Raw genomic sequence first — 25,949 nt, forward strand, 5'->3', positions numbered from 1 at the left:
CCTGTTCCTGGGCAATCACTAATCCGCCTCCTTTCTCTGTGGATTTGCCTATTCTGGCCATTTCATGGAGACGGAATCACACACTGTGTGGCTTCTGTGTCTGGCTTCGTTTCCCTTAGCATAATGCTTTCAAGGTTTGTGTGTGGTGCAGCGTCTATACGGACTTCATGCCTTTTATGGCTGACTAAGGGTTTACTGTGGATCAGCACTTTTTGCCATTTGCTCATCGGCTGACGGACGTCTGGCTGGTTTCCATCTTCTGGCTACTGCGAGTAACGCTGTTGTGAACATACATTAGCTTGAACATTGCTTTCAATTTCTTTGGGCGTCTACCTAGGACTGGAAATGCTGGGTCAGCTGGCAATTCTGCTGAACTCTTTGAAGAGCCATCAAATGGACATAGGAATCTTCCGGCTGGTTCTCTGTTGACACGAATGCAGAGTTGCTGATAATTCGAAATAGCGGAGAGGCTAATGAAGACCACTAGTTCCTATGCCCAGTTTTTAATTAAGAACCTCTGCTCAGAGCTTGCCCTGCGTTATGAAATGCTCCAACAAGCCTGAGAGCCGGGGACTCTCATTATACCTACTTCACAGGCTCAGAGGTTAAGCAACTTGCTCAAAGCCACAGGGAGTGGAGAAGCTGGAATTCCAACCCAGGTGCTTTGGCCCAAGATCGCCAAACCGTTAATGTCTCAGGAACGTTCCAAATGATTTCTATTTGGATCTGGAATGCCACAGGGTACAGGCTGGCAGCAGCAGCTCTCCACTCCTAATTATGCCCGGCTCAGACTATTCTGGAAACAAGCTGGCCTTCCTTGAGCCTGCCCCAGCTGTGGGCCTCTGGAGCGGGCCTGCCAGGGAGCCAGCCTCAGACCCCACTGTGCACCACCCCCAAATCGCCTAAGTGACGTCTGTCTGGAAAAGCATGGTTCCGAGGGACTTTTCTGCACGGCATTTAGCTTTATTCCTTGTTTCTTCAGAAAACAGTTGGTGTATCAGGCCCTGCTCTGTGTCCACCGTGGTTCGAAGTCACCGCGTTCACTCCTCTCAGCCGCAGACTGGAGAGGTGGTGTCGTCCGCCCATTTCACAGACGAGGAGCGTTGGGGCGCAGGCCGCATGGGTGTAAGTGGCAGAGCCGGCTGAGAGCCATGCCCGTGAGCAGAGGTGATCCTGGTCGCCTTCCTGGAGGCACCGTCTCTTTGAGGAGCCCTTGGTTCTGCCTGGGAGGAAAAGTTTCTGCGAGTTTGTCCCCCAGGACAATGAGACCCCTCAGAGAGCGGCGTGGGGCCGTCCGTAATTCAGATGACGCCGGAGCCAGTTTCTTTTGCTTTCATTAAAAAAAACAAAATCCAGATCATGGTGTTTTCTCCTTCCAACATCCCACGTTTGCCTTTTTCAAAACGCTGCGCATTTCCCCCTCATCCACCTAACCCTGCTGTTGAGTTACAGGTCCCCGGAGGCCGCGGGCTCGGAGCGACGCATCCATGCACTTTGCTGTCACCGACTTCTCTGCGTGTAATCACACGTGAAGCTAAGTAGCAAATAAATCTCTCGCTCTCATAAGCCGCACAGCGAGATCATGTAAATGCAAATGAAGGACCTGGCTTCAAGCTGTCGGGGGAGGGGAGGGAGCGTGGGGGCCCTGTCACCGTGACCGCCTCACCAGCAAGGCCCATCCATCAGCTTTGGAAGGGCCCGGCAGCTCCAAGGAGAAGGGAGCCCGGGCTGCCCCAGGGAGATGCAGGGCCAGGCCAGCGGTGGCAAAGCACAGGCAGCCCGGGCCGGCCGGCCGTGAGAGCGGGGGTGGCCCAGCAGGTGCGGTGGGGACTCCCCGCAGCCTGAGTTGGAGAGCCACTGGGTAACCCCTACTCTAACCCCAGCAGCAGCCGAAGCCACACCCACTACACACTCAGTGCGCCCGGGGAGGAATCACAGGTGAGGAAGCAGTGGCCAGACGAACTCGGTGACTTGCCCAAGGTCACACGGGAGGCGGCAGAGCTGGGGCTCAGTTCCGTGTGACATTAACAAGCCGACTCCCTGGATCCTTATGCTCAGTCCACGGGACCCCCCATCCCGGGGCAGCCAGCTCGGTCCCCATTATAACCCCTGCCATTGTACTAACGCAGGACAAACCCGTAACCGTGGCCCTTGGTAGGTGCACAGGAAATAGAAACGTGCGCTTAGTTAAAGCGCCTTTTGACTCTTTCAGTAATAAAAGAAAACGCTTGGCACCCTTCGAAGGCCCCTATGTCTAACTACACACCCTCCTGAAATCAGTTACATTGTGTTTCCTTCCAGTATTTTTTTCAATGAAGCTTTTTTTTAAAACACAGTTGTAATGGTAGTATATGTAAAATTCTGGATCCTGCTGTTTTTTTTTTTTTTTTTCACTTGACATTATTTTATACGCCTTTGATCATATATGGATGTGGTCCTCCCATGTGTGTCTTTTTAGGATCATTATTTGGTGTTCAACTGCCACTCTCACACAATGTACATGGTTCAAAGAATCTGGCTTCTAAGACGGAGCCGGAGTCCTTTGATGCCTAATGCACCTTATTTCACATGATTGTTTATCTGAGGTTCTCATTATGGAAATAAATAAATATCCTCTATGCTAATCAGGGTCGCAATTTGCATTTATATTGTGCTTTTCATTCGAGGATCTTAAGTTGTTTTATAATAATGAACGATCCCTCCATGAGCGCAATGGTATGGGGTGTGCATATGCACGCACGGGTATAGCGATAGACAGATATTTATTTAATAACTACCAGGCAATAACTTTGGGATTTCATGTAACTACACTTGAATAGCATGCAGGAAAGTGAGTGGAGGCTTTTCAGCTGTTGGACAAACACTCATTTAGTTCAGATGCTGGGCTAGAGGGTTAATGAGCTACTTTCTGTCTGGCAGGAGCGAGTGGGAGGGATTCCACTGCGGGGATTTCTCCGGAGGGACGGAGTATCCGCAGGAGGGCTAGACCCCAGGCACTGAGCTCCCAGACCCAAAGCCCATCTTGGAAGATGCCCTCTGTTCATTCGTCCAGAGTCAGACCCAGTTCCGGACAGCCAAGACATCAAGGCAACTGACCTCCCCTGTCTTCCCCTCTTGGCTGGGAAACGGGCTGGTTAAGAATTTTCAAAAGCAGATTGGGTGGGAAATGCTTAGACTAGAAGTGCAAGGCCAGCTCACTTGTGAAGCTGTTCTGCGGAGAACCAGCTCTGGCGAGGCTCCAGGGCTAGGGGCTGTCCTTCCGGCCCGCAGGTGACTTCAGAGCAAGGTGACAGCCTGAAGGGACCACCCCCTGGACTTTCCCCAGTGGTCGTCCTACCAGTGACTGGTGCACTGAGGGCGCTTCTTCGGGCTGGGAGGGGAGGGTACCGCCTGCCTGGCCTGATCCTGACCCCTGATCCGGGGCCGGTGTCCAGGGCCTGGTCCTTCATGCAAGCGTCGGAGGGAGCTGTGTGTCGTGCAGAAGGAGCCCAGAGAATCCCAGGACCCCTGGGACGGGGAGAGAGCTGGTTTTAATTAGAGCTGAGAGACGGGAAATAAGGCAGCAAGGGATGACATCTTAATGAGGTTTAATGAAGCTGTCTGCTGATGGGGACAGCTGTCACCCAGAGCTGTATTCCAGCCAAGCCACTTTGTGACAGAGCAAACTCGGAAAAAGGCAGTTTGAATGCTGCTGAGGAGGGCGGGGTGGTCTGATGCAGAGCCCGGATCCTGCTCCCGCCTCCGAGCGCCTCTTGACTCGAGCACCTCGACGGCCGCAAGGGAGCCCGGCTCCTGGGCTGTATTTCGGTAGCGTCCCACGTTTCACGCGTCCCTGCAGTGTGAAGCTGCGGGTGCCTGTTAAAGGACCGTGGGGATTTTGCAGGAGCTGCCTTAGAATTCTGCCCTCGGACACAGGAAATGCCAGGGGGGTGTATAGCTGCAGGCAGAAAGGGGTTCACCGGTCCCTTCTCTTCCTGAGCCTCGACTTCCCCATCTGTCCACTGATGATGACGTGACCTCCCTCAAAGAGCTGCTGGGAGGCCGGCTGTGGGGTCGGCACATCTGGTAGAGCTGAGTGTTACCTCGGCTGCTGCATTTAATACCTGGGTGGCCTTGGGCAGGTGTGAACCTTCGGTTTTCCCATCTGTGAAGTGGGATTGGCAGGGTTCAGGGAGAGGCATGAGAAGCTCTCAGGAAAGTGAGTGCTCAGTAAAAAGGTTTCCTAAACGAGAGCACATAACATGAGCCCCTGGCAGGAAGGAGGTGCTCAGTAAGTGGGAATTCTCTCCCTCGTTCCTTTCTTTACTTCTGTAGCAAAGAGAGTGTGGTGGTTCTGAGGGATCCCGGTGTGGGGAAGGTGCTTACAGCCTTCACATGGCCCAACAGCCAGCCATGCCATCTGCCCCAGGACCTTTGCACATTCCGGTCTGAGAGCTGTTGCCTCTGGGATGTCTCTCATCCTGTTCTGAGCTGGGAGGTGGGGGCAGGTAGCTTGGGGAACTGAGTCGCCCATCAAAGCTGAGATTTGTGGCCAAGCTCATCGATTTCATGGATATCAGAGTGGGGTTGCCATGGCGAAGCAGGTGATCAGTAATTACCTTGCATTTCAATAGCAGTTGATCTCAGATGTCTGTCACGACTCACTTGCCTGCATCTGGAAGTTCAGGGTCAGGAGCTCTGAGCACCTGCTGGCTTCCCACAGCGTCCCTGCAGTGCCCAGAGACCTGCAGACCCCTCTGCTGGGCAGCTTCTGTCTGCAGGCTTCTAGAAGGCCTCTGTGCACAAGCGGGGGAAGGAGGCCCGGATCAGTGCCAGGCCCTTCCACCTCTAGCTCAATGCTCCTTCCTGCTTCCAAGAGGCCCCTCAGAGAACTCTTGGCTCCCCACCCCTCCCTGGCTGACCCACTGGAATCTTCTTCAGGTCAGCTCTCTCCACAATGCCAAACCAAGGTCCGTGCCTTTCTTTCTTTTCCCGCCCACTTTTTCCTGACATGGTCAGGACTTCCCATTGTGCGTGCAGGTCACATCAGGCCTCCTGGGTTTTCTGAAGTGGCAGCTCTTCCCACAACCCCAAGCTATACATGAAGACAGGGACTTGACCTGGGGCCCTCCTGGGCATAAGGCTGCCTTGCGTGGGAGGAGGGGCGGTGCCCGGAAGTCAAAGCCACGCCCCGCTGTGGGAGCGGCCACTTGCCTGCAGAGCCCCGCCTGGCGCACGGGGGAGGGTGAGGAACAGTTCATGCCAACTGCCAAGTGGGTAGTTCAGAGCCAGCGAAGACCACGTGGAGTCAGAAGTGGGTTCGAATCCTGCCTTGTCCGCTCACGAGCTATGCATCCAACAAGGCCCTAAAGCTGTCTGGGCCTCTGTTCCTCCACCCAGCCGGGACAGTAGGAACAACTTTGCGGGATGATTTTCAGCATTAGAGGGGATGGCGGTGAAGGAGCCTGGCGCGTGGTCACCGTGATTACAGGGGTCACTGGGGTCAGCAGCGTTGGCACAAGGCGGGCGCGTGAGCTCGTCTCATCAGTCAGCTGGGCTGGTCACGGGTGAGTCCGCTGCTGCTCTGGGCACCTACCTGTGAGCACAGGGACCCCGAGGCACGTGACCTCCAGACCTAAAGGACTGAGCCACCAAGGGCAGATTTCAAGCTTGGGAATTTTGGGGGGTGGGGGAACCCAGGAAAAGGTCAGGGAGCATGCCCGCCCTGTTAACCTGGACAGATGCTCTGAGCACAGCTCCGTGGTGTTCTGGACATCGGCCCCGGGACCCTTTGGTGTCTTATAGGTGGCCCTCTTGGATGCTGGGGGGCGACCTGTCTGCGAGGGAAGCAAGGCCAGCTGCAGGGCTGGAAGCCTGAACCCCCTTCCCAGCTGAGCTCTTGGGGAGCTCTACCCATTCCCTCCGGCAGATACTCCAGTCTGGAAAAGTTAGAGCAAACGACAAAACCAACACTCGGGGAATTCCGGATGTGAACCCGACGTCGCAGAGACGCATAGCGGGGAGCCCTCCGGGACCTAACAAATGGCTCTTGCGTTGCTGCCGCCGTTTGTCGCGTGCCGGGCTTACAGGACGCTGGCCTGAAGGGGGGGCTCTGCGTCACTCGAGAACACATCGCTCTTTCGATCTGTGGCCAGACGAATGGGCTCTGAAGGAGGCCAGCAGGCAGGACCCACATCAGATCAGGAAGCAGCGGGACCAGCACCCCCGAAGCCCCCTTGTGCTGCTCTTAGCCACTACCCCTGCCCCAAGGGCACTCGAGTGCACGTGTCTTGCATGTCTGGCTTCTCGCATCCCACGCTCCATGCGAAAGCTGCCATGCGGTTGTATGTGACTATGTCTTCATTGTTGCTGTAGTGTGGGATTTCCCAGCTTCAGCACTATTGTCATCTGGGGCCAGATAATTCTTCATTGTTGAGGGTGAGGACTGTATTGTGCGTGTAGGATGGTCAGCGGTATCCCTGGCTTCCAGCCATCACATGGAAGGTAAAACTCCTTCCCAAATTGTGACAACTCAAAATGTCTCCGACATCGCCAGGTGTCCTCTGGGAGGCCAAAACTGTCCCTGATTGAGCATGGCAGCTGGGGAGTGTTCTATGGAATGAATATGTCACAAGTTTTTTTATCCACCTATCGTGGCCATTTGGATGGTTTCCAGTACTTGGCTATTGGGAATGGAGGCTCTGTGAGTGTTCTCAGACATGTCTTTCTTGGACATGGGCACTCGTTTCTGTTGGGTGCCCAGGAGGGAACTGGGTTGGATTACCAGGTAGGCATATGTTTAGCTTCAATAGATACTGCTACACAGCTTTCCACGCTGGCTGTTTTTACTTCCCACCAAGTGCGTCTATTCTGGTTGCTCCACATTCTCACCAAGAGCATTGAGTTTTTACTTTGCATTTCTCAGACGTTACACAACTTGATAGATGGGTCTTGGCTACTTGGACATCCTCTTAATGAAGTGCCTATTCAAGTCTCTTGCTCATCCTTCTATAGGACTGTCTGCCTTTTTTCTTATTGATTTGTAGCAGCTCTTTATATATGATAGATAAGTCTTTTGCAAGATATATGTATTGTAAATATCTTCTCTCACTCTATGGACTCAGATTTTTAGAGCTAGAGGCAACCCGTGCTTGGTGCAATTGACTAGTGTTACTTTTCGGTTGTCCGTTTTGCAAAACAACACATTTCCTAGGGGCAAAGACTGTGAGTCTGCTTTGTTCACCTCAGAACCCCCAACACAGGGCTTGGCGCATAGTAGGCACAAAATAAATATTTATGGAGTGAAGGAATGGGTAAACCCCCCATCGGGATGGCTCTTGCAGCCTAAGGCTTCAAAACCTGTGGCAGTCGTTGATTTCCGGGGAGCTCTTGGTCAAAAGCGCAGAGCCAGGCACCCGCCAGCTCCTCTGCTTCCCTGCCCCACCCCCGAGCACCAGCATAACAGCCAGCGCCTGAGTCTGTCTGTCATTCCTTTACCAGCCAGAAATCTGCCCACCTGCACCTGCCCTGGGCAGGGGCGGGGGGAGCCTCTCCTGGAGAAGCCACATTTTAATTAACTTCCCCTGCAGTCACTGGAGAGGCCAGATCATTTTCATAAACAAATGAGAAGCCAGAGCTTTGTCTGCAGCTCAGAGTGAGTCTTGCAGAAGGAATTCAAAGCGAACCACGAACCACGAACCACACAGCAGAGGCTCCGTGCATCCGCCTGAAACCCAGAGCTCTGTCCCTCTCAAGGGGGGACGGGCCTGGGATTTGAGATGGGAAAGAAGAGGCAGAGCAATGTGTAGAAGAGAACTGACAGGGTCTCCAAGGAGCCATTTCGTTCGTTCGTTCGTTCGTTCATTCCTTCCACCCTTATTTACCAGCGTCGATTGTACGCTGGGCACAAGGATAAAGGGGTGAGAATCGGGAGGAGGGGGCAGAATCTCTACACTTTCTTCTCAGTTTTGCTGTGAACATAAAACTGCTTTAAAAAAAAAAAAGATCTATCTTTAAAGAGCTTAAAAAAAATTAACCTTAAAATAGATAAAGACTGAGAGCACATTTTACCAGGGGACACAGACATTAAGCTGATCGTCATGCAATTAATGACTTAATTACGCCGCTTTGTCATCTCTAACGGCTTCACTGATGTACAGTTCACACAGCGTACAATTCACCCAAATAAAGTGCCCAAGCCAGTGGCTCTTCGCACATTCCCAGACTTGGGCAACCATCACCATCGTGGGTTTTAGGATCCCTCTTAGCCATCACCCCGAACCCCAGCATTCCATTCCCATCTCCCTCCCAGCCGGAAGCCACCATGAATCGACTTCCTGTCTCTACGGACGTGCTGTCTGAGACATTTCATGTCAGTGACCTCCAGCGATACATCATCCTCGGTGACCGGCTCTCTCTGAGTGTAAGCGTCATACGGTCCAAGCCCGTCTGTGCCGCGGAGGTACTACTGTGTGATTTTGAAAGTGCCCTGTAGGTAGAGCTCAGGGACCCCTGATGCCATATGACAGGGAAAGTTGTCTGGACTGAAGGCAACCCGGGAGGGCTTCCCAGAGAAAGAGGATTTTAGTCTCAGGCATTTATTGAGCACCTGCAACGTGCCACCAGCAGAGGGAAGGCAACATACATCATGCTTCTGGCTGCGTGGGAATTTATAATCCAGGCAGGCTGGCTCGTGGGTCTTTGTTGAACTGGGGGATCTGAACGTGGGCTGGAGACAGACGGCTTGGGTTCAAATCCCGGCTCGGCCACTTACTGCTGTGTGGCCTTGTGCAAACTGTCTGACTTGTCTGTGCCGCAGCTTCCTCATCTGAGAAACGGGGTGGTGATGGGGTCCACTTCACAGGGCGGTTATGGGGACCCAGAGCGAGAAGCATAGGAAGGACCGAACGCTGTGTCTGGGACTCAGTGGGAATCCAGCCAGGGCTCGATAAAGCTGAGAAGGAGATGATCTACGTACCATACAGGGTAGGACCTCTGCTTCCGGAGCTGCTCGCTCCTCTGAAGAGAGGCGGTATCGTCTACTCTAATGATTTAGAGCCCTGGCCGGGGCCCAAACACACCGGCACGTGAAACCCATCCTGTCCCTTGGGAGCGGGGATCACGACCGTCTCTCTAGGTGTCCGCTTTCCTGTCTATAAAATAGGGGAGTCGTGTGGTCAGTGATAGGGCAGTTTTGTTCCTACAATCCCCTTCTGGAGGACAAGGAAGAGTTTGCCAGAGACCCAGAGAGTGAGGAAAGCTGTCCAGCCACTGGGAAGCCACTGGGAAGGTGATAGTGGGCCTTGTCACCGTAGCCCCACCTGCCAGTCAAGAAGGCATCGACGTCCCCATGAGCTGCAGGGACCGGGATACAAGCCATCTTGGGTAGGAATGAAGAGTCAGGTAGGGAAGGTGCCGCTCTGTCCCCAGCGGGGCCTCCGTGCGCAGATCTCTGACCCAGGCACATCCCGTGGCTGAGTGACAGCCGGTTCCAGCCAGGCAGATCTGGGCTGGATCCCCCAGTGCAGCTGCTCGGGGCGGGGACTTGTCCCCCCCCCCCCCCACCACACCAACGCGCCTCCTCTGTCAAGACCTCAGGGCCCTCCTGACTTGATCTGCTCGCTTGTCCCTCGCCACGAGCACCTGGCAGGCTTCTCCAGCGCGTGTCTCTGGGCCCTGCTCAGGAAGGGCTCTGTCACCGCACCCTCATGGCCCTCCAGGTCTCCCACAGGGCCTGGGGCCCCGCGAGCGTCCAGTGACTCCTGTTGCTGACTTTGTCCTGTGTGGTCGGTCTGGGGTCCTGCTGCTCACTTCTGCTCTCTGTCTTTCCCCAACAGGCTGAGCTCGGGAAGCCCCGAGAGAGAAGCTGCAGTTTGCCGGGAGTTGATTTTAATTATGGACTCTACACCCGGGGACTGGATGGAGGCGTCCCCGCAGGTGAACCAGCAGACTCTGCAGCCCCTGGGGACCTGAGCTCTCAAGCCAGGCAGGGGGCCGCGCTCCGGGGACAGAGCCAAGAGTCACCGGGTCTCACGTGCTGGTCCCACAGCACCATTCTGGTGGAAACCACAGTCGGGGCTTGGCCGAGACGGGGGTGTCCAGGCAGTATCCTGGTCGGAGGTAGCGGGGAAGTAGCCCGGGCCCCAGCCGGGGTGGAACACTGATCCTGGGCCAGACTGTGCTCTGCATGGTGCGAGCTTCAAGCACGGACAGGCTCAGCGCCAGCCCTCTGATGGCCCCGAGGAGGTAAAGGCCGGGCAAACCCAGCAACTCAAAGGTTGCTCAGGTGCCCTCTGGGATCTCGGGGAATCCTGACCCCTCCTTCCCAGCAGGCCAAGCAGGGCTGTCCCGCAGTGGGCTCTGGGTTGACGGGAAGGGATGCACGCCCCAGCTTCTTCTCAGTCAGGTGCCCCTGGTGGCTTCACCTCCCAGACTGACCCGCCGCTCCATGGTGCTGTCTCTCCCTGCCCCCAGCCATCGGACACTGGAATGTGTTTAAGCAGCAGCCCACCTGCCCCCATGAACTGACCCGGAACTACATCGCCATGAATCGGGGGGCAGTGAAAGCCGGCCTGGTAACCGCTCGGGAGAATTTCCTCTACCGCCAGCTCAATGACATCCGTATCAGTGACCAGGAAGACCGGCACGTCAAGAAGGAACTGCCCTCTCTCCCACCAAATATGACGTTTGGGACCCCGGCACGGTAAGGGGGCTGGCACTCAAGGTTCTCTGCTTCACCATGGGGCGGGAGGGCGCTCAGAGGTGTCTGAATTAGGGAACAATGTGGGGCATGACCTTTGACTCCAGAAAGGGGTGAGTGTTCCAGGCCTGGTCAAGCAGTGTATCTCACAAACCTCGGTCCCAGTGATGGGTTCAGCAGCAGACACGTAACCCATGTCCCAACTCTAGAAGGCAGGACATTCTACAAAAGCAGAATGTGGTTGCATGTCATCAAATCTCAAATCAAACTGCCTTGATTTTTTTTTTTTTTTTTTTGGTGGAATTTACTGGCTTATATGGTTGAAAAGCTCTGGGGTAGAGAGCTTCAGGCATAGCTGGATCTAGGTAATCGAGGGATGTTACCAGTGTAACATCCTGTGCTTCCGGTCCTGGCTTCGTTCTCTGACACGCTCCTTCTTCGTGTAGCAAAATGACCAGGAACAGTTCCATTCTCGGCGGGAAGGGCACAGGAACTTCAACAGAGACTTGAGATCAAGACTCCTTGGCCCAACTTCAGAGCTTTGCCTCCCCCAGAACTAACCACACCGAGAAGGGATGGCGAAGTACACTGATTGGCCAGTCTTGGGTCTCATGTCTGCCTCTGAACCAGCTGCCGAGACCGGGAGTTTCCGAGGCCCTGATGGGCCAGGCCGGATCCCCTGCCCCTTCTGGGAGGGGTGGGGGGTTGGAATCAGTCTCTGCAAATCGACAGGAGCAGGGGCGGAAGACATGCAGAAATCAAGGTTCTGCCCCCAGAAGGAGGAGAACGGAACACAGCAGCAGATGGGTGATACAGCAAGGCATCCTCACCCAAACGACGCCGCGGTACAAACCTCACAAAAACTACTGGCATGTGTGCCTCACGCCATACAAAGGAACAGAAGTGCTCGCAGCTGCCAAAATGGCCTGGGGCCTCCAGCTGCCCCAAGCCCCACCTAGACGCCCGAAACCGAGGAGCCGGTATCATGGTCCGTCTGTGTGGACCAGGTATGGACCAGGCCCCTCCCCGCTCCCATCCCACTTTTTCCAGACGTGTCACTTCTTCAGGCTCTGCCCCCGTGCTTTATTTATTTATTTATTTATTTAGTGGTTCCTTCTTTATGTTTAATTTTTCTTCTCATCGTGTTTTATTGTGGTAAGATGCGCTACTTTTACATGTCCGGTTCGGTGGCATTAAGTACATTCCCATTGCTGTGAACCACCGCGACCATCGTCTCCAGAACTTTCTCTTCATCCCAGACTGAAACTCTGCCCCCGGGAGACGGTATCTCTCTGTTCCTCCCTCCCCTCAGCTCTCGGTGGCCGGCGCTCCGCTTTCCGTCTCTGTGATTTTGAGACGGCAGGTGCGTCCTCTAAATGGAGTCACGCGATACTTGATCCTCTGTGTCTGGCTGATTTCACTCACCATAATGGCTCCGAGGTTCATCCAGGTCCGAAGCAGGTGCCCGAATTCCCTCCCTTTTGAAGGTAGAAAAATATCCCACTGTATGTACACACGACATTTCGTTTATCCACGTATCCATCGGTGGACACTGGGTTACTTCCACCTTCAGGCTCTTGTGAATCGTGCTGCTGTGAACATCGTGTGCAAACATCCGTTTGAGTCCCTGTTTTCAGTTTTCCCGGGGCCTCTGCTCACGAGTGGAATTGCTGGGCCATACGCGATTCTAGATTAAGTTTTTTAAGGAACTGCCAGTGTTTTCCATAGCGTGAGCCACCAGACTTTCGTGCTTTTCCCTGACTTTTCTCTCGACCCTACAGAGCAAAACCCACTTGTCCCCAGAGTCCAGACCAGCATCTTCTCTGCGGGAAGCTCTTCCACCTCCCACGGACGCCTCTCCCCTGAAAGGCATTTCTGTTCATCAGCCTTCAAAACCTGGACTGTGACACTGAAGACACACTGGAAAGTCATTTCTGGACTGGATTAACTAATTTTCTGCTCATCATCCTCTGCCCACCTTTGAAGTAATGCCCCCAGTCAGTCCCTCCAGGGCATTCCCAAGACTGCCCGGAGTGCAGAGGGAGAGACAGTCCCGCTGTGCGTCAGGTCACTATATCCATCCAGGGTGGTCGCCCGTGTCTCCAAGACAGGACGGTGTCTGGGAGCAGCTCTGGCTAGGAGTGAGCCTGGGGTTCTAGTCCCGGCCTGGTCGTCAGCTGTTTCCCCTCGAGGCTTCCAGTTCCTCATCTGTCACTGGGCTCTCACAGCACTAACCTGGCATTCCAGGGTTCCTGGATTATGTCTGGTCTCTCTGTCAATTTCCTTCGTCTTTAAAACCCTGTGCAGGGGTCTGGGTGGTTGTTGCCCAGCCTAGGCAGGGAGATATGAACTGAGCTTCCCGAAATGGGTTCTCAACCTGATGTGCTTATGTATAAAAACATAGGGCACCTGGTGGTACAGTCGGTTGTGTCTGACTCTTGGTTTCGGCTCAGGTGGTGACCCCAGGGTCCTAATATCGAGTCCCCTATCGGGGAACCCTCCCCTTATTCGCCTCCCTACCACTCCCTTTCTCTCGCTCCTGAAATAAATGAATGAATCTTTAAGGAAAAATTTTAGAAGACACTGAACATTAGCCATCACCTAGTTCGAAGCCCTTATTTAAAAAAAGAAAGCAGGGGTGCCCGGCTGGCTCATTCGGTAGAGCATGTGACTCTTGGTCTTGGGGTCACGAGTTCAAGCCCCGTGTTGCCCACAGAGCTTACTTTAAAAAAAGATAAAAAATAAAATAAATAGGAACACCTGGGTGGCTCAGTCGTTGGGCATCTGATTCTCGGTTTCAGCTCAGATGGTGATCGAGATTGAGCCCTGCATCAGGCTCCATGGTCAGTGGAGAGTCTGCTTGTCCCTCTCCCTTTGTTCCTCATCCTCTCCCTCTCTCTCTCAAATAAATAAATAAAATCTTTAAAAAATAATAAAATAAATAAAACCAGAAAGCAGAAGTTCAGAGAGGCGAAGAGACTTTCCCAAGCATGTTGTGACCAGACAAGAGCCAGATCTGGAGCCCCGCGGGCAGACTCCCCGTCCAGTGCTCGTTCCTCCTCTCCTTGCCTCCCCGGGACTGAGGGACGGTGCAGACGTCCACAGTTTCTGATCCTGGGGCGGTGTTATTCCATGTACAATGGAAAAGCTCAAGTCAGCTGGGCTCCGAAAGGACATCCATTATCATCTGGCTTTCAATATAAAATCTTAAATTGCTATAAAGCCGAGTGGCTACAATTCCAGAGGAAAGACGTGATGAAGTACCGGCCAGATCTTCTGTGATGGTAAATGGGCTTTGCATATGCAAATTGAATGGATTTTAAAATGGTATTTAATGACAATTTTCGTAGCAGACGTTAACATTAATTGCACAAAAATGAAAATGCTGCCTTAGGTTGCTGTTAGCAGCAAATATCGTGGCCATAAAGCTTTATCTTTATCAACAGCGGCCTTTTCTCGTGTGACAGGGCGGCTCAGCAAATTGCAAGCAAAAGGGCTTTTACAGAGCAAAAATATCCCCCAAAGCAGGCCCAAATCAGCATCAATTCCGCTTTATTTCTTCGTAAGTGGAGGTTAAGTGGTTGCCAGAAAAGCTTTTACCGAGATGCCCGGCCTGCCCGCGGAGCCCTCCACCTCGCTGCGCACGTGCGAAAAGCAGTTAAAAGATGAGCGCCCCTCTCCATAATGGGGCTATTACTTTAAAGTTATGGGGCCGAGGCCCATTTCCTAATGATCACCTTTTACAAGCCTCGATTGTATTTATTTCTTTACTTTAAAAGCATGTTAAAAAACCAAATCTGATTACACACGACTACCCAAGGAGTTGCTCGGGCGATTTGGTCCAATAAATAAATAGACAAAGAAACAAATGCGTGCCATTTACTCACAAGTACAGATATGTTAAAAAAAAAATAATAATCAAGTCCCATCTCGGACTAAATACACGGAAAATTCACTCTAAGCTGGGCCCACAGCCGAAGCACGCCAAGTGCCGCACAAGAGACAATTCTGACCACAGCTCTGCCTCCTGTCCCCCGACATCAAATCCTCTCGCCCTTTATGTATCTCATGATGGACAAAATAACGGGTATGAGGGGCGGCACACGCCTCCACCAGCACCCGCCCTTAGCCCCCCCACACCAGATGGGATCCAGACCTCAGTTTGGGCTTATTCAATTAGTCCCTTTCCAGTGAGTGGATTTGGTTTCCAGTCTACACCGATCTGTCGCAGATTGTCACTACATCAGAAAGCTACATTTCAGTTCATGAGCTGCCGTGGCTGAAAGAAAGTGGGGCCCTAAGCAATGATCGGGGAGCAGAGCCTGTGCGGACTTGCGGTCGAGAGCGGGGGCCACGGCCAAGTCGACCCCTGGCCATGTTTCCCCACACGGCACTTAGAAAGTTTGAATGAGGCGCCACATCTGAAAAAGTCAGGGGATTTCATATACAAACCTGGATTCCCCGCGTCTCCTAAAAAGCCAGAGGCCAGGCGACCGAGGTCAGCACCTCTGCTTGGCACCAGGGACTGGCGCTGGGAGGCTGGGCCCCGTTCGGACAGAATCCACGCGTCCTCCTCCATCTGTCCGTCCCTCCTTGGCCTGGCTTCTCCCTTTTTTGCTATTTGTCTGGTCCTGGTGGATACCGAGTTTTCAGGCCCCCCACCCCCGTGTAGACTGGCCATACCGATCGCTTGGCGAACTGCTCCTTCCTTTCGTCCTCTGATAGAGGTGGGGGCACCACGAACCGAAGCTGCCCTGAGCTGAGTTTACGCGGCAAGCAGCCCTTTTGTGCACGGAGTCGCTAATACTAACACCAACCCTACGAAGCAGGTATCCGGCCTCGATGTATGATCCACTTCTCAGGCCAGGAAAGGGGGTGCAGCTTCTGGCTACCAGGTGGCAGAGCAGGCGTTGTATCCTGTCCGGCTGGCCGGCTTTGAAGACCACACCTCTCGGATCAGGCTTCTGGAGAGAGCCCGTGCACCATGGCTCTCCCGTCTCACCGTCAAATCTCAGACCTCAAGTCAGGGGAGGATTTTAAATTCTCATCACCCACGTGCAGGGCCGTGACACAGATCTCCAAGCATGCTGTGACCCAAGGTCCACAGACAGATATGTCTGGAGGCCAGAAATGTAACTATTAAAGAAGCATTTAATTATTGATGCATTTTAATAAGTGTTTGCAAATGTTCACATGCCCTTGGCACGTCTTAACAGCTCCTGCTCCTAATGGGCCCAGGACTGTCGGTTGCGGGGAGTCGGGGATGCGGGGAGGGAGGAGCAGCAAGCCGTGGCAGCAGCTGGTGCTCCTGGCAGATTCTGGGCACCCAGGGCTCGGCCACTATCCTGCCTGGGGAGCCTCGTGCCACACGCAAGGCAAGGACAGCTAGCAGGGAGGATCTATCCCTCCGTGGGTGGCAAACAGCGTCCCCCCTCTCCGCCACGCATGTCTGTGTATGGCATGGGCCGGATGAACAGTAGGAGGCCCCTGCTCTGAACTCACAATGCCGTTATTGGGTTATTGTTATAACTGAACGCCTCCCAGTCACCCTCTCCTTAAATAACTCTGAACAGCTCAGTGAGTGCCAGGCTGGGACTCTCACATCCCATCATAGAGAAGAAGAGACAGAGGGTCAGAGAGATGGAGTTATTTGCCCCTGCCTCTGCACTGGGACAGGGATTGGTCTGGTCTAAACACTAGGGATGGTGACTGCGACAGTGACCTGCCTGCCTAATAGACACAGGATGGAGGTGACACGGGTGAAGATGCCACCCACGCTTTCTCTGCGCTAGCGGGGGGCTGAGACAGAATCTACGTCACCTATATGTGTATGTAGAGAGAGAGTGGAAGACCACCCCGTCTGGATTTTTCTTAAAGCTTTAAACTTTCTCTGAACACAATGAGCTACCCTTCGGATGGGCCCCTCCCCTTCCCTCCCCCTTCAGTGGCTCCCCACATCCCAACAAACAAACTCCTCGATGGGGCACCCAGAACCTTCACCGCACTGCCTGCTTTGTGCTCCTCAGCATCCCCGGTGCTGACCACAGGGCCTTTGCTGAAGAGGTCCTCAGTAAACACTCGCCAAATGAACCCACAAACAAAGGGCCACTTTGGAGTCTGAATGTGAAGCCGGTAGCAACGTGCAACTTTGGCAGAAAACTTGGTTCCTCCACCAATTAGTCTGGCTTAGACCCCCCAGCCCCCGCCCCAGTGCTGAACGCATTCAGACCATGGAGAAATGAGAAGCACAAGAAAGGCAGGAAATGCTACCAGTCCTCCGTCTGTCTGCGCTGCTGCCCGCCCGGCTATCAGATGCACCAGCGGCCTGACGGTGACAAACGTGAAGGACGGAGGAAATTTTACAGGCTGTTAAAAAAATGTTTGCTGCCTGACGGGTTTTTTGAATCTTTCTGCCAAGCTGATTTATTTTACAAATTTACAATGGTCCCATCAATCACGCTGGGTTGTTTTGTTCCTCCCAGAGCTGACGGCCAAAATCCAAGCCCCCACCCAAACTCCTATAAAATAATAATAAGACCCTTCCCAGACGACCGACCGGGGGATCCACGACAGTTTCTGAATGGGGAGACCAACTCCAGATTTCTGGGTGGCCCGGACGCCGGCTGAATGAACCCGGCCTGACCACCAGGGGGAGCGTGTGGCTCTCACAAGGTCCCCCGCACCTGAAACGCACATCCGGCGGCCAAGAAACCTGGCCCACCTGCTCCCGCCGCTGACAGTTAATAGCTCTCTGCTTTCCTGGACACTCTGGTCCTGGAGGCCAGGGACAATGCCAGTTTTGTTCACTGCTACTTCATCAGAGCCTGGCACACATAGGAACTCAATAAGTATTTGTTGAGGAGAAATACGGTCCAGGACCCTTTAAGGCTTTGACACAGAGTCTTTGAAAGTGAACACACACAGTCCGTTTGAGGCCAGAGAGGAGGCAGTAAAGCCAGAGTCTGCTCTGTCCCCTGTGCTCGATGTTATGAATCGATATCAATAAGGCGGTCTTGAACAGTGAATGTGTCCCTTGGCCTTGTTACTAGAGGTAGCAAGTCCAGAACAAGGGAGGTGACCTTCCCACTCTATTCTGAAGCTCAGGTCACACTTGAAGCATCAACTTAAAAAATGTGAAGCATCATACATTCAGGGAAGGCCCATAAACAGGAAGGGGTCCAGAGATAGCAGGACGGGGGTGCTGGCATGAGGGACCGAAACCACTGTGTACCAGGAACATGACAATAAATGAGGACAGAGGAGGGGCTTTGTTCTCAGAGCCTTGAGAGAACAAAACGAGGACTGGTGTGTGTGTTTGGAGAGCGGGACTGTGGTTCACGTGGCAGAGCCCTCGAGAAACAGCAGACGGGTGCACCATCTCGTTAAATCCCTCCAACAGGGAGGGGCTATCATCTCCACTTTATAGATGAGGAGACTGAGGCCCAGAGAGTCCCTTGCCTGAGGCCACATGGCCAGTTGGTGACAGAGCCAGATCCGAGCTGCTGTCCATACCCACAGCCTGCAGGCTTCCAGGAGGCTGAGCCAGGGCCTGGATGAGGAAATCATTTCTCAACATCCTGAACCCCGTCCGCAAGGCTGCCCATCTCCAGGCATGTCCTCGGCCAAGGGAGGCCATTTGTGAACAGCAGCGACAGTGGTCAGTGCTGCTGCTCGCGAGCTCTTCCCAGGGACCAGGCTTTCCACAGAGTGACTCAGTATGTCCTCACGGCGGCCCACCACCTCCACTGACCCGCAGGGAAACTGAGGCAGGGAGAGGTTATGTCCCTGTAGCAAGAGCTCACAGGTGATAGTGGAAGCCTGGGTGTTCGGGTCCAGATGGTTTACTCTAGACCCTCATGCTCAGGGAGGTGTTGGCTGACACCCCAGACCTACACATCACTGCCAGGCCGGGTCCTGGGACACCCCAAACTGGGTCCGACAGGGGCCCCTCCTCATGGGGAGCCTGCTTCTGTGGACCTGACACGGGGGCCTTTTGTTAAGAGGCCCAGGCAGGGAGAGTAGCTGGGAAGTGGTGTGGGGGGACCCATCTTCTCCCCCTTCCTCTCTGGGACCCCCGCCCTGCTGCGTCTGCTCCTACCTCTCGCCCCTCCCCAAACTCTGCTCACTCCTTCCTCCAAGGCGGCTTTGTTGCCAGAGCCAGGAATGAGACATTTTTCATGCTTTGCCTTTTCCCCTCTCTGCTCTCCTGCGGCCCAGACGGAGATTTATTCCCGGCCCGAGGCTCTCGGCATTCGGAGCAGGGAGGGCTCAGGGAGGCGCTGATGGGCCCATAATGGATGGGGCCGTGTTCCCCCGGGGCCTGGCCCTCCCGAACCCCATCCATCAGGAGCAGCTCCGTGCCAGGGTCAGCGCTAACGAGGCCGCAGGCCGCTCCCCCTCGGGGCCTCCCCAGCTCCCGCTCTCCCGCTTTTGATTTTTCCAGAGCTGGGCCTCGCCTGCCCGCGACGGTGGGCAAAGCGTGGGAGTGGGCCTGGCGCCTCGGCCTCCGCAGCCCCCGCCTCGACACAGCTGGAGGGTTCGCTGGGCTGTGCCTGGCTCTGCCCCTCAGTGACACGGCGGCCCCTCTGACACAGGGGCACGGAGGATCCGGTCCTGCGGGGAGAGCCAGTTTCGAGCTCAACACAGCACCCCAGCCTGCTGCTGCGCAAGACCCCCACGCAAAAGAATTCAGAGCCTACAGCGTGTCGCTGCACATGTGCTCAGGGACCAAGGCCATCCCTTTCCCTTTGGGGCCAGATGGAGGTGGCCTTCCGTTCCAGAAAACCAGGTGCCCTGCAGGTTCCAGTAATAATAATAGCAGCTTCCGCCTCACTAGCTCCTCTGGGGCCTGGCACAGGGACGGGCCCTCCGTGCACAGCCTTTCCCCTGACCTTCAGAATGACCCTTGAGTAGCAACACTCTTTCTACAGATGGGGAAACTGAGGCCCAGAGATGCTTGTCTGTGATCGCGTGGCCAGAGAGTGGGATTTGACCTTGGAGGTCCTGTCTGTCGCTTCTGTCCTGTACCGTGTGCTCACTCAGTGCCCGCCTGTGCTGGGCGTCATGCCGGGTGTTCGGGATACCAGGAGGAAACGGGGCGCAAAATGAAAGAGGACACATGTTGTTTCAGTGGGAGGGGAGGGTGGCGGGAGGCACCGGGAGACTCTGGGCCCTGCCTGGTTTCGCTCACTGCTGTATCCCCAATGCCTAGCATAGGCCCGGGACCTAGTAGGTGCTCAGTGAGTGCTGGTTGCCTGACTGGAAGGGGAGAAGGGCTGGCTTGCGATCGCTCCCCAGCTGGGACACAGCCAGCACATGAGAGGAACAACTTCTTCCCTGGGCTTGGACCTGCTGGGCTCTGGGCTTCGGTTATCGGCTTCCTGGGGCTTCTGGAACAGATCACCACCAACCCGGTGGCTTCACACAACAGAAATGTATTCCCTCCTAACATGGAGCTGGAAATCCAAACTCAGAGTGTCACGGGGCCCCCTTCCCGCCGAAGGTTCTAGGCGAGAATCCCTCCTGCCCTCTGGTGGCCCCGGGCGTCCCTGGGCTCGTGGCTGCGTCCTCCAGCCTCAGCTCTCGGCTCACACCGCCTCCTCTCTGCGTGTTCGGGACTCTCCCCTTTTGTCTCCAACAACGACACATGTCCCTGGATTCAGGGCTCACCCCAATAATCCAGGGTGATCGGACCTCAAGCTCCCAAAGCTAGTTACATCGGCCAAGGCTCCTCTCTGACTTCAGGTCACACTCATGGGCTCTGGGGTAGAAGGAGGACGTATCTCTGTGGGCACCCACCGGTCGTCCTACTGTGGTCATCAGGGCGTCTTCCCGCAAAGTCAGAAAGCCGCGCACTTTAGGCTCCCTGGGGTTTGGGGGGAACTTCTTTGTCGGGAACTGAACTATTGCTTAGGCGCGCGCTCCTGACGTCTTGTCACGCGCTACCCGTCCCGGGTTTGTGGAAAACGAGAAAGTTCGCAATCAGTCAAGAGTTTTAATCGGCTGAAAGATGACAGGTATCCGTGCTTTCCGGAGGAGCAAACGTTTGGCCACTCCTTTCTTCGTATTTATTAGGAAACTCTCCAAAAGCGCAGAGAAGTTCAGAAGCTTTCATAACTAACTCCGTGACCCCGCGCTCGGGTTTCACAAATTTTACCCCCAGGCTGTATTTGCATCCGAACCCTTATTAGAGAAATAAATTAGATCAAATACAGCTTGAAGCCGCTTCTCAGCCCCTCCTGGCCCAGCGCCCTTCCCTCTGCTCCCGGGGGACCCTCCTGAGGTTGGAATATGCGTCCTTTCCTCCGGGTTCGCCCATCTTTGCTACAGCCCTAGGGCCGTCAATAATGCGTATTTATGTGTTCATGTGGCTTCAAAACAGGAAATCCCTTTGCATAGCAACTGGCTTTTGTCGCTCCACACCTTTGCAAATGTCACCCTGCCCCGCCAGTTGGGTGTTTTCGTCTCCCATCACGGGAAGTCCAGGCGGCTCCTCATTTCCTGTGGGTGAGGTTCCTCAGGGTCAAGTCCATGGGGGGAGTTGCTGGGCTGAAGGGGCCTCCTCGGCTTCTGCCAGGAGCCAGTGCCCGCTCTGCAACCCCACGGGGCGGGGAGGCCCCATCTGCTACTCACCCTGTCCCCAGACGCCAGGACCCCTGCACAGCAGACGTCTGCTGTGCACGAGGCACTCTGTCCCCCGTCATGTGTGCTGGCTCCCCTGGACTCTCCCCCAGGGAGGCTCAAGCCCCAGCGGAGCCTGCAGCGGGGCGGGGGGGGGGGGGTGCTGCAGGAGCACAGGGGGAGCTCCCATTTCAGGCACAGACCCTCAAGGTTGAGAGAGAAGCTTCCAGAAAGCCTGGGCCCGCCTCTGGGCGTCTGTGTGGGGAAACTGCTAATTGACTTCACCCTTGTGAAAAAATGTTAACAAATTGCAAATGACCTCTTAGACAAGTTTAGAAGTCAGGAGAGCACTGCTAACTAAGCCTCCCTGCTCTGTCATTAGCTTTTATGTTGGATCCACAAACAATTAAAAAATAACCACAAGCCCAGAGGTCCTCTTCTCTAATTAGCTCTAAGAGTCCTGCCAGGGAGAGCAGCCCCTCAATTACCTCCCCTTCCTCCAGGCTAGTTAGAAAAGACAGGCCCTCGGGCTGAGGGGGGACAAGCTGGAACAAGGCGGGGGCGTAGGGAGGGATGTGGGAGCTGTTGCGGGTCCCCCGGGGCCGGGGCTGACCGGCCGCCCGCTCCACAGAGGCGCTGCTGGCGATCAGCTTGGAGGGTCCTCTGCACGGGAAAGGCTCAGAGCTGGACCCCCAAAGGGTGCCGGCAATCCCGTGGGCCAGGCCCCCCGGGGGGTGGGGGGCTGCCGCCTCGGTGACACGCCGGGGCCTGGGCAAGTCGGAAAGTCCGACGGTGGGGCCCAGGCCGCTGTACGTGGGATACGCTGTCGGGATAATTCTTTTGTGTCCTTAAGACTGAGGATCCCTGGTCCCCGCGGGATTGAAACGCTGTTCGGATGCAGGCCCAGGCCTGTGTCTTGCCGCTCCAGGCACCTGGAGTTGGCGGGATTTCTGTAAGCCCTCGAGCACGCTTGCTATCGTGAGCCCTCTCCTCCGCACACAAAAAGCATTATAATAATCTAAAATATTTAATGGCTGTGCTGATTTTAAAAGAAATCGAAACATTTCCATGGGTCCCTAACAGTGTCCTAGAGCCTAGGCGTCAGGCCTCCTGGGCCAGTGGGCAGGTTGGTCCTGCTTTTCCCTTCAGGCCTGTCCAAACCCTCCCTCCTCTGAGCGAGTTTCCTCTCTTCTCCCACCTCTTCCCAAGAGAGCGGAGATGGAGGCGGGGAGAGGATGGAAAACTAGCCGCGAAGCCTGAAGACCCCAGACTCCGCACCGCACTCTCTGGCTCCCACGCTGAGGGGTTCTGAGCTCCCGCTCTTTGCGGGCCTCCATTCCTCCATCTGTAGGTGGGGGCAAGACTACGTCCTCCTGGGTCAGAAGAAATGGTGTGAGTTCATCAGTAAAGAGTCCTTGGAGTTCTTGAAAAGAGAGACACCAAGGACTGTCACCACATAGTCTTGTGATTCAAGGCACAGAGCCTCTTGGAGAGGGGGCAGAGTTTCCCAGGCTGTAGAGGCCTGGCAGGTAGGAGAGGGAAGCCGACGCTGTGTGAGGCAGTAGGGAGTGGTGGGGTCTGTGTCTCGGTGGAGCACATGCCTGGTCCAAGGGCAGCATCTTCAGCCGGTTATGGACCCATGGGAATGGGGGCCCAGCGCTGCCCTAACCGATGATCTAATGCCTCACTAAGGAAAGCCAGACATTTGGGTTTTTACATGAATTCTGATTTTAAAAATGTATACATTGGTAGCAGAGAGTTTTTGAACACTGGAGACTGCTATTTGCAACCGTGCTGGGGCAGGACCCTGAAATCCAGGTCCCGAGCAGCCGACTTCCTCTACTTGAACTGTACTGAACTGATCGTCTGGCATCATTCACGCTAGTTCCTCATCAACCAGTGTCTTCGTCGGTAAAACGGGGACTGATTGCAGCCCCAGTCCTCTCCCTCGTGGGGCTCTTGTGAGGGTGACCTGGAACCGTCCTGGGCACGTGGGTGCAGCATGGGAGGGAGGCGGCGTGGTGGCCAAGGGTCCCGGAGGGGCCTGGGGTGAGGAAGGGTTGTGCATCCTGACCGTACCATGGGCGCGTGAAGCCCTGCGTGTGATGACATTGCGGAGAAATAAACACACACACGACCACGGGTAAGTCTGGGGGGAGCTGAATGAGATGCGTGGACTGAACCCCTGGGCTTTGTTTCTTACAATTGCTTGTGAAACCTACAATGATCTCGATAAAAATGTTAATTAAAAAAAACAAAGCACAAAATAAAAAACGGATTTAGCTGTGGCTTTGGCAGGGTGGAGGCAAAGTCAGCCAGGAGCATCTCCCGGGAGAAACAGCGGTGCAGTTGCAGGCAGGAGCCGAGGGCTCCGCGGACGGTGCCTGATGTCCCTGGGCTGTCAGACACAGGGGCCCGTTCAGGAAGCCTCGGGCGTGGAGGAGAAGGGAAGGCGCCCGGCCCCGAAGCGGGCTGCTCCGGGCCATCTGAGCGCGCAAGCCCCATGGGGCAGGGAGGGACAGCTCTGGCGGGTGCACAAGGAGCTAGGGCTCCTTACACGGTGCCACTGTGGGCTGTCCCTCGTGGGTTCAGTTTTGATTTCCAGCCTGTGACAGAAGCCCGGCCCTCCAGCCCACTCCCTCCCCCAAAACCAGACCGTCCGTGGTCCTTGGCCGCGGCCCATCCCGGAGGCCACTGTCTACTCCTCCAGCCCTCTGGGGCCGTGCGGGGGCTGGTGCCAGTGCCTTGCCCATCCCCTGGGAGCGGCGGACCACTGGCATAGTAGAGATGGATTTTAATTTTATTTTAACAAAATCACTATCCCCACTGAAGAAGCATCAAGCGCCAAATAAGGCCCAGTTTTGAGCGGAATCACGTTGAACAGACCTCCGTGCTGTCATTGATTTTCCAGGAAGAAAAAAATTGCCTCTGGCTACTAAACCGAATTAGTAGTCACTGATGACCAATTATTTTAGCCCGCTGCGCACGGAGAGCCGTACTAAAATCCGGTTTGTCAGACCCAAGGCTCCCTTCTCAAACACCTTTCAACAAATGTGTACCTGAAGTCCCTCAGAAGGTTCCTGCAGTTTCCTCTCCTCCGCCAACTTCTCCAGCTCCACAAAGTTTTAATGAGCAGCGAAGATGAAGATGGGTTGCCATGAAAGGGGCCCCCCTAATCCACAGAGCGCTCTTTGGCAGAGAGGAGCCGAGCCGGCAAATCAGAGCTGTCAGCCCTCATCCCCCGCACGCACAAAGTGTCAGCCTAATGTTTGCAAATGATAATTTCCATTTCCCTACCTCGTCCCTGGTGCCTTCATCCGAGATCAACCCCTGGTCTGGGGTATCAATCGCGAAGCGGCAAAGATGGGTCGGATTGAACTAATTTGAAGTTTCTTGCCGGCCTACCCCAAGTAGAGCTGATTTCATTTCATTTTATTCCCCATTTTCCGCTTTATTAGACTTAGTTTTGACATGGTTTTGTTGTGAGCGAAAACGTCAGGGTGGTGAGGAATTTCTCTGAGAGGTTCCTGCCGGGTTATGGGCAGACAGTTCGTCACCGACGGGCACTGCTCAGACACGGTGGGACGGGCACACAGAAATCCTCGCAACCGCGTGCCAGGGCCCGAGGCCCCCGGGATGGGGCCGCCTGGGTTCAGGACCCATCGGCCTTCTCTCTGTAGAGGAAGGACTGCCGGACGGAAAACACAGCTTTACTGTCCGGGCACAGAGCAGGTCCAGCAGTGAGGCCACCAGGACAGGCCACTGGGCAGCGACCACTGGATAGCTCAGACCCCCTCTGGGGTTGCTGGACATGCAGCCCAGCCATGAAGAGGCTAACTCTTTAGAGTCAGGGGAACCTGGGTGGGGATCCTGAATGGGGTCCCCCTGCTCTGGCACCTACCTGCTCCATGTCTGTGAGCAAACCCTGGGCAAGTTGCTTGATTTATCTGAGCCTCAGTTTCCAAACTCCGTGAAAGCAGGAATGTTCCCCCTCACTGTCGGAGTCGTGAGGAATCAGTAGGACCGCAGCTGGAGTGCTTGATGGCAGGCTGGATATAGTAAGTGCTCATTAAAACGGGCGGTATTTCCCACCTGCTGTTGGTCTCCCATACTCATCAGGCCAGTACAGGGCTGGGAGGCATGGGGCCAGCCTGATTGGATCCCCTGTCTTTGCTCATGCCCACCGCTCTGTAAAGAGTCCCTCGCTTCACTCCCCCACCCCAACCTCCACCCTCTGCTCACCCGCAAAGAGCCATCAAAAGGCTCAGAGAGAACATTCCTCCTCCCAAGTCATGCCGAAGGAGACTCCCTGCCTGGGGGGGGGGGGGCAGAGGGCTGCAGGCAGATCCGTCCACAAGCTCCCCACACAAACGCCACGTTCCCTGGCTGTGTGGTCTTGGGCAAGACCGTGACCTTCTCTGGGCCTCGGATTTCCCATCTTAATGAGAATATTAATGTTGTGAGACCAAGCCTTGCATCAGGCTCCGCGCTCAGCGTGGAGTCTGCTGTCCCTCTTCCTCTGTTCATCTTCCCCCTGCTATCTCTCTCTCAAATAGATACATAAATTAAAAAAACAAACAAACAAACAAACAAATGGTCCTCAGGATTGAGGAAGCAGGCAGGACGTGTGCGCTGCGCCGATCATGGTTAT

General features: G+C 54.8%; 1 protein-coding gene across 1 annotated transcript in view; it reads left to right on the forward strand.

The window, feature by feature from the left end:
• LOC111146436 (cilia and flagella associated protein 77) overlaps window positions 1–25,949 on the forward strand; it is a 123,022-nt gene that overhangs the window by 61,586 nt on the left and 35,487 nt on the right. The window contains exons 2-3 of the mRNA XM_022501993.1: window positions 9,816–9,915; window positions 10,453–10,681. Of these exons, the coding sequence (XP_022357701.1) occupies window positions 9,816–9,915; window positions 10,453–10,681 (329 nt within the window). The remainder of the gene's footprint in view (window positions 1–9,815; window positions 9,916–10,452; window positions 10,682–25,949) is intronic.

The sequence above is a fragment of the Enhydra lutris genome, unplaced genomic scaffold, assembly GCF_002288905.1.
Source record: "Enhydra lutris kenyoni isolate GAN:26980312 unplaced genomic scaffold, ASM228890v2 scaffoldscaffold13, whole genome shotgun sequence".
NCBI classification, from domain to species: Eukaryota; Metazoa; Chordata; class Mammalia; order Carnivora; family Mustelidae; genus Enhydra; species Enhydra lutris.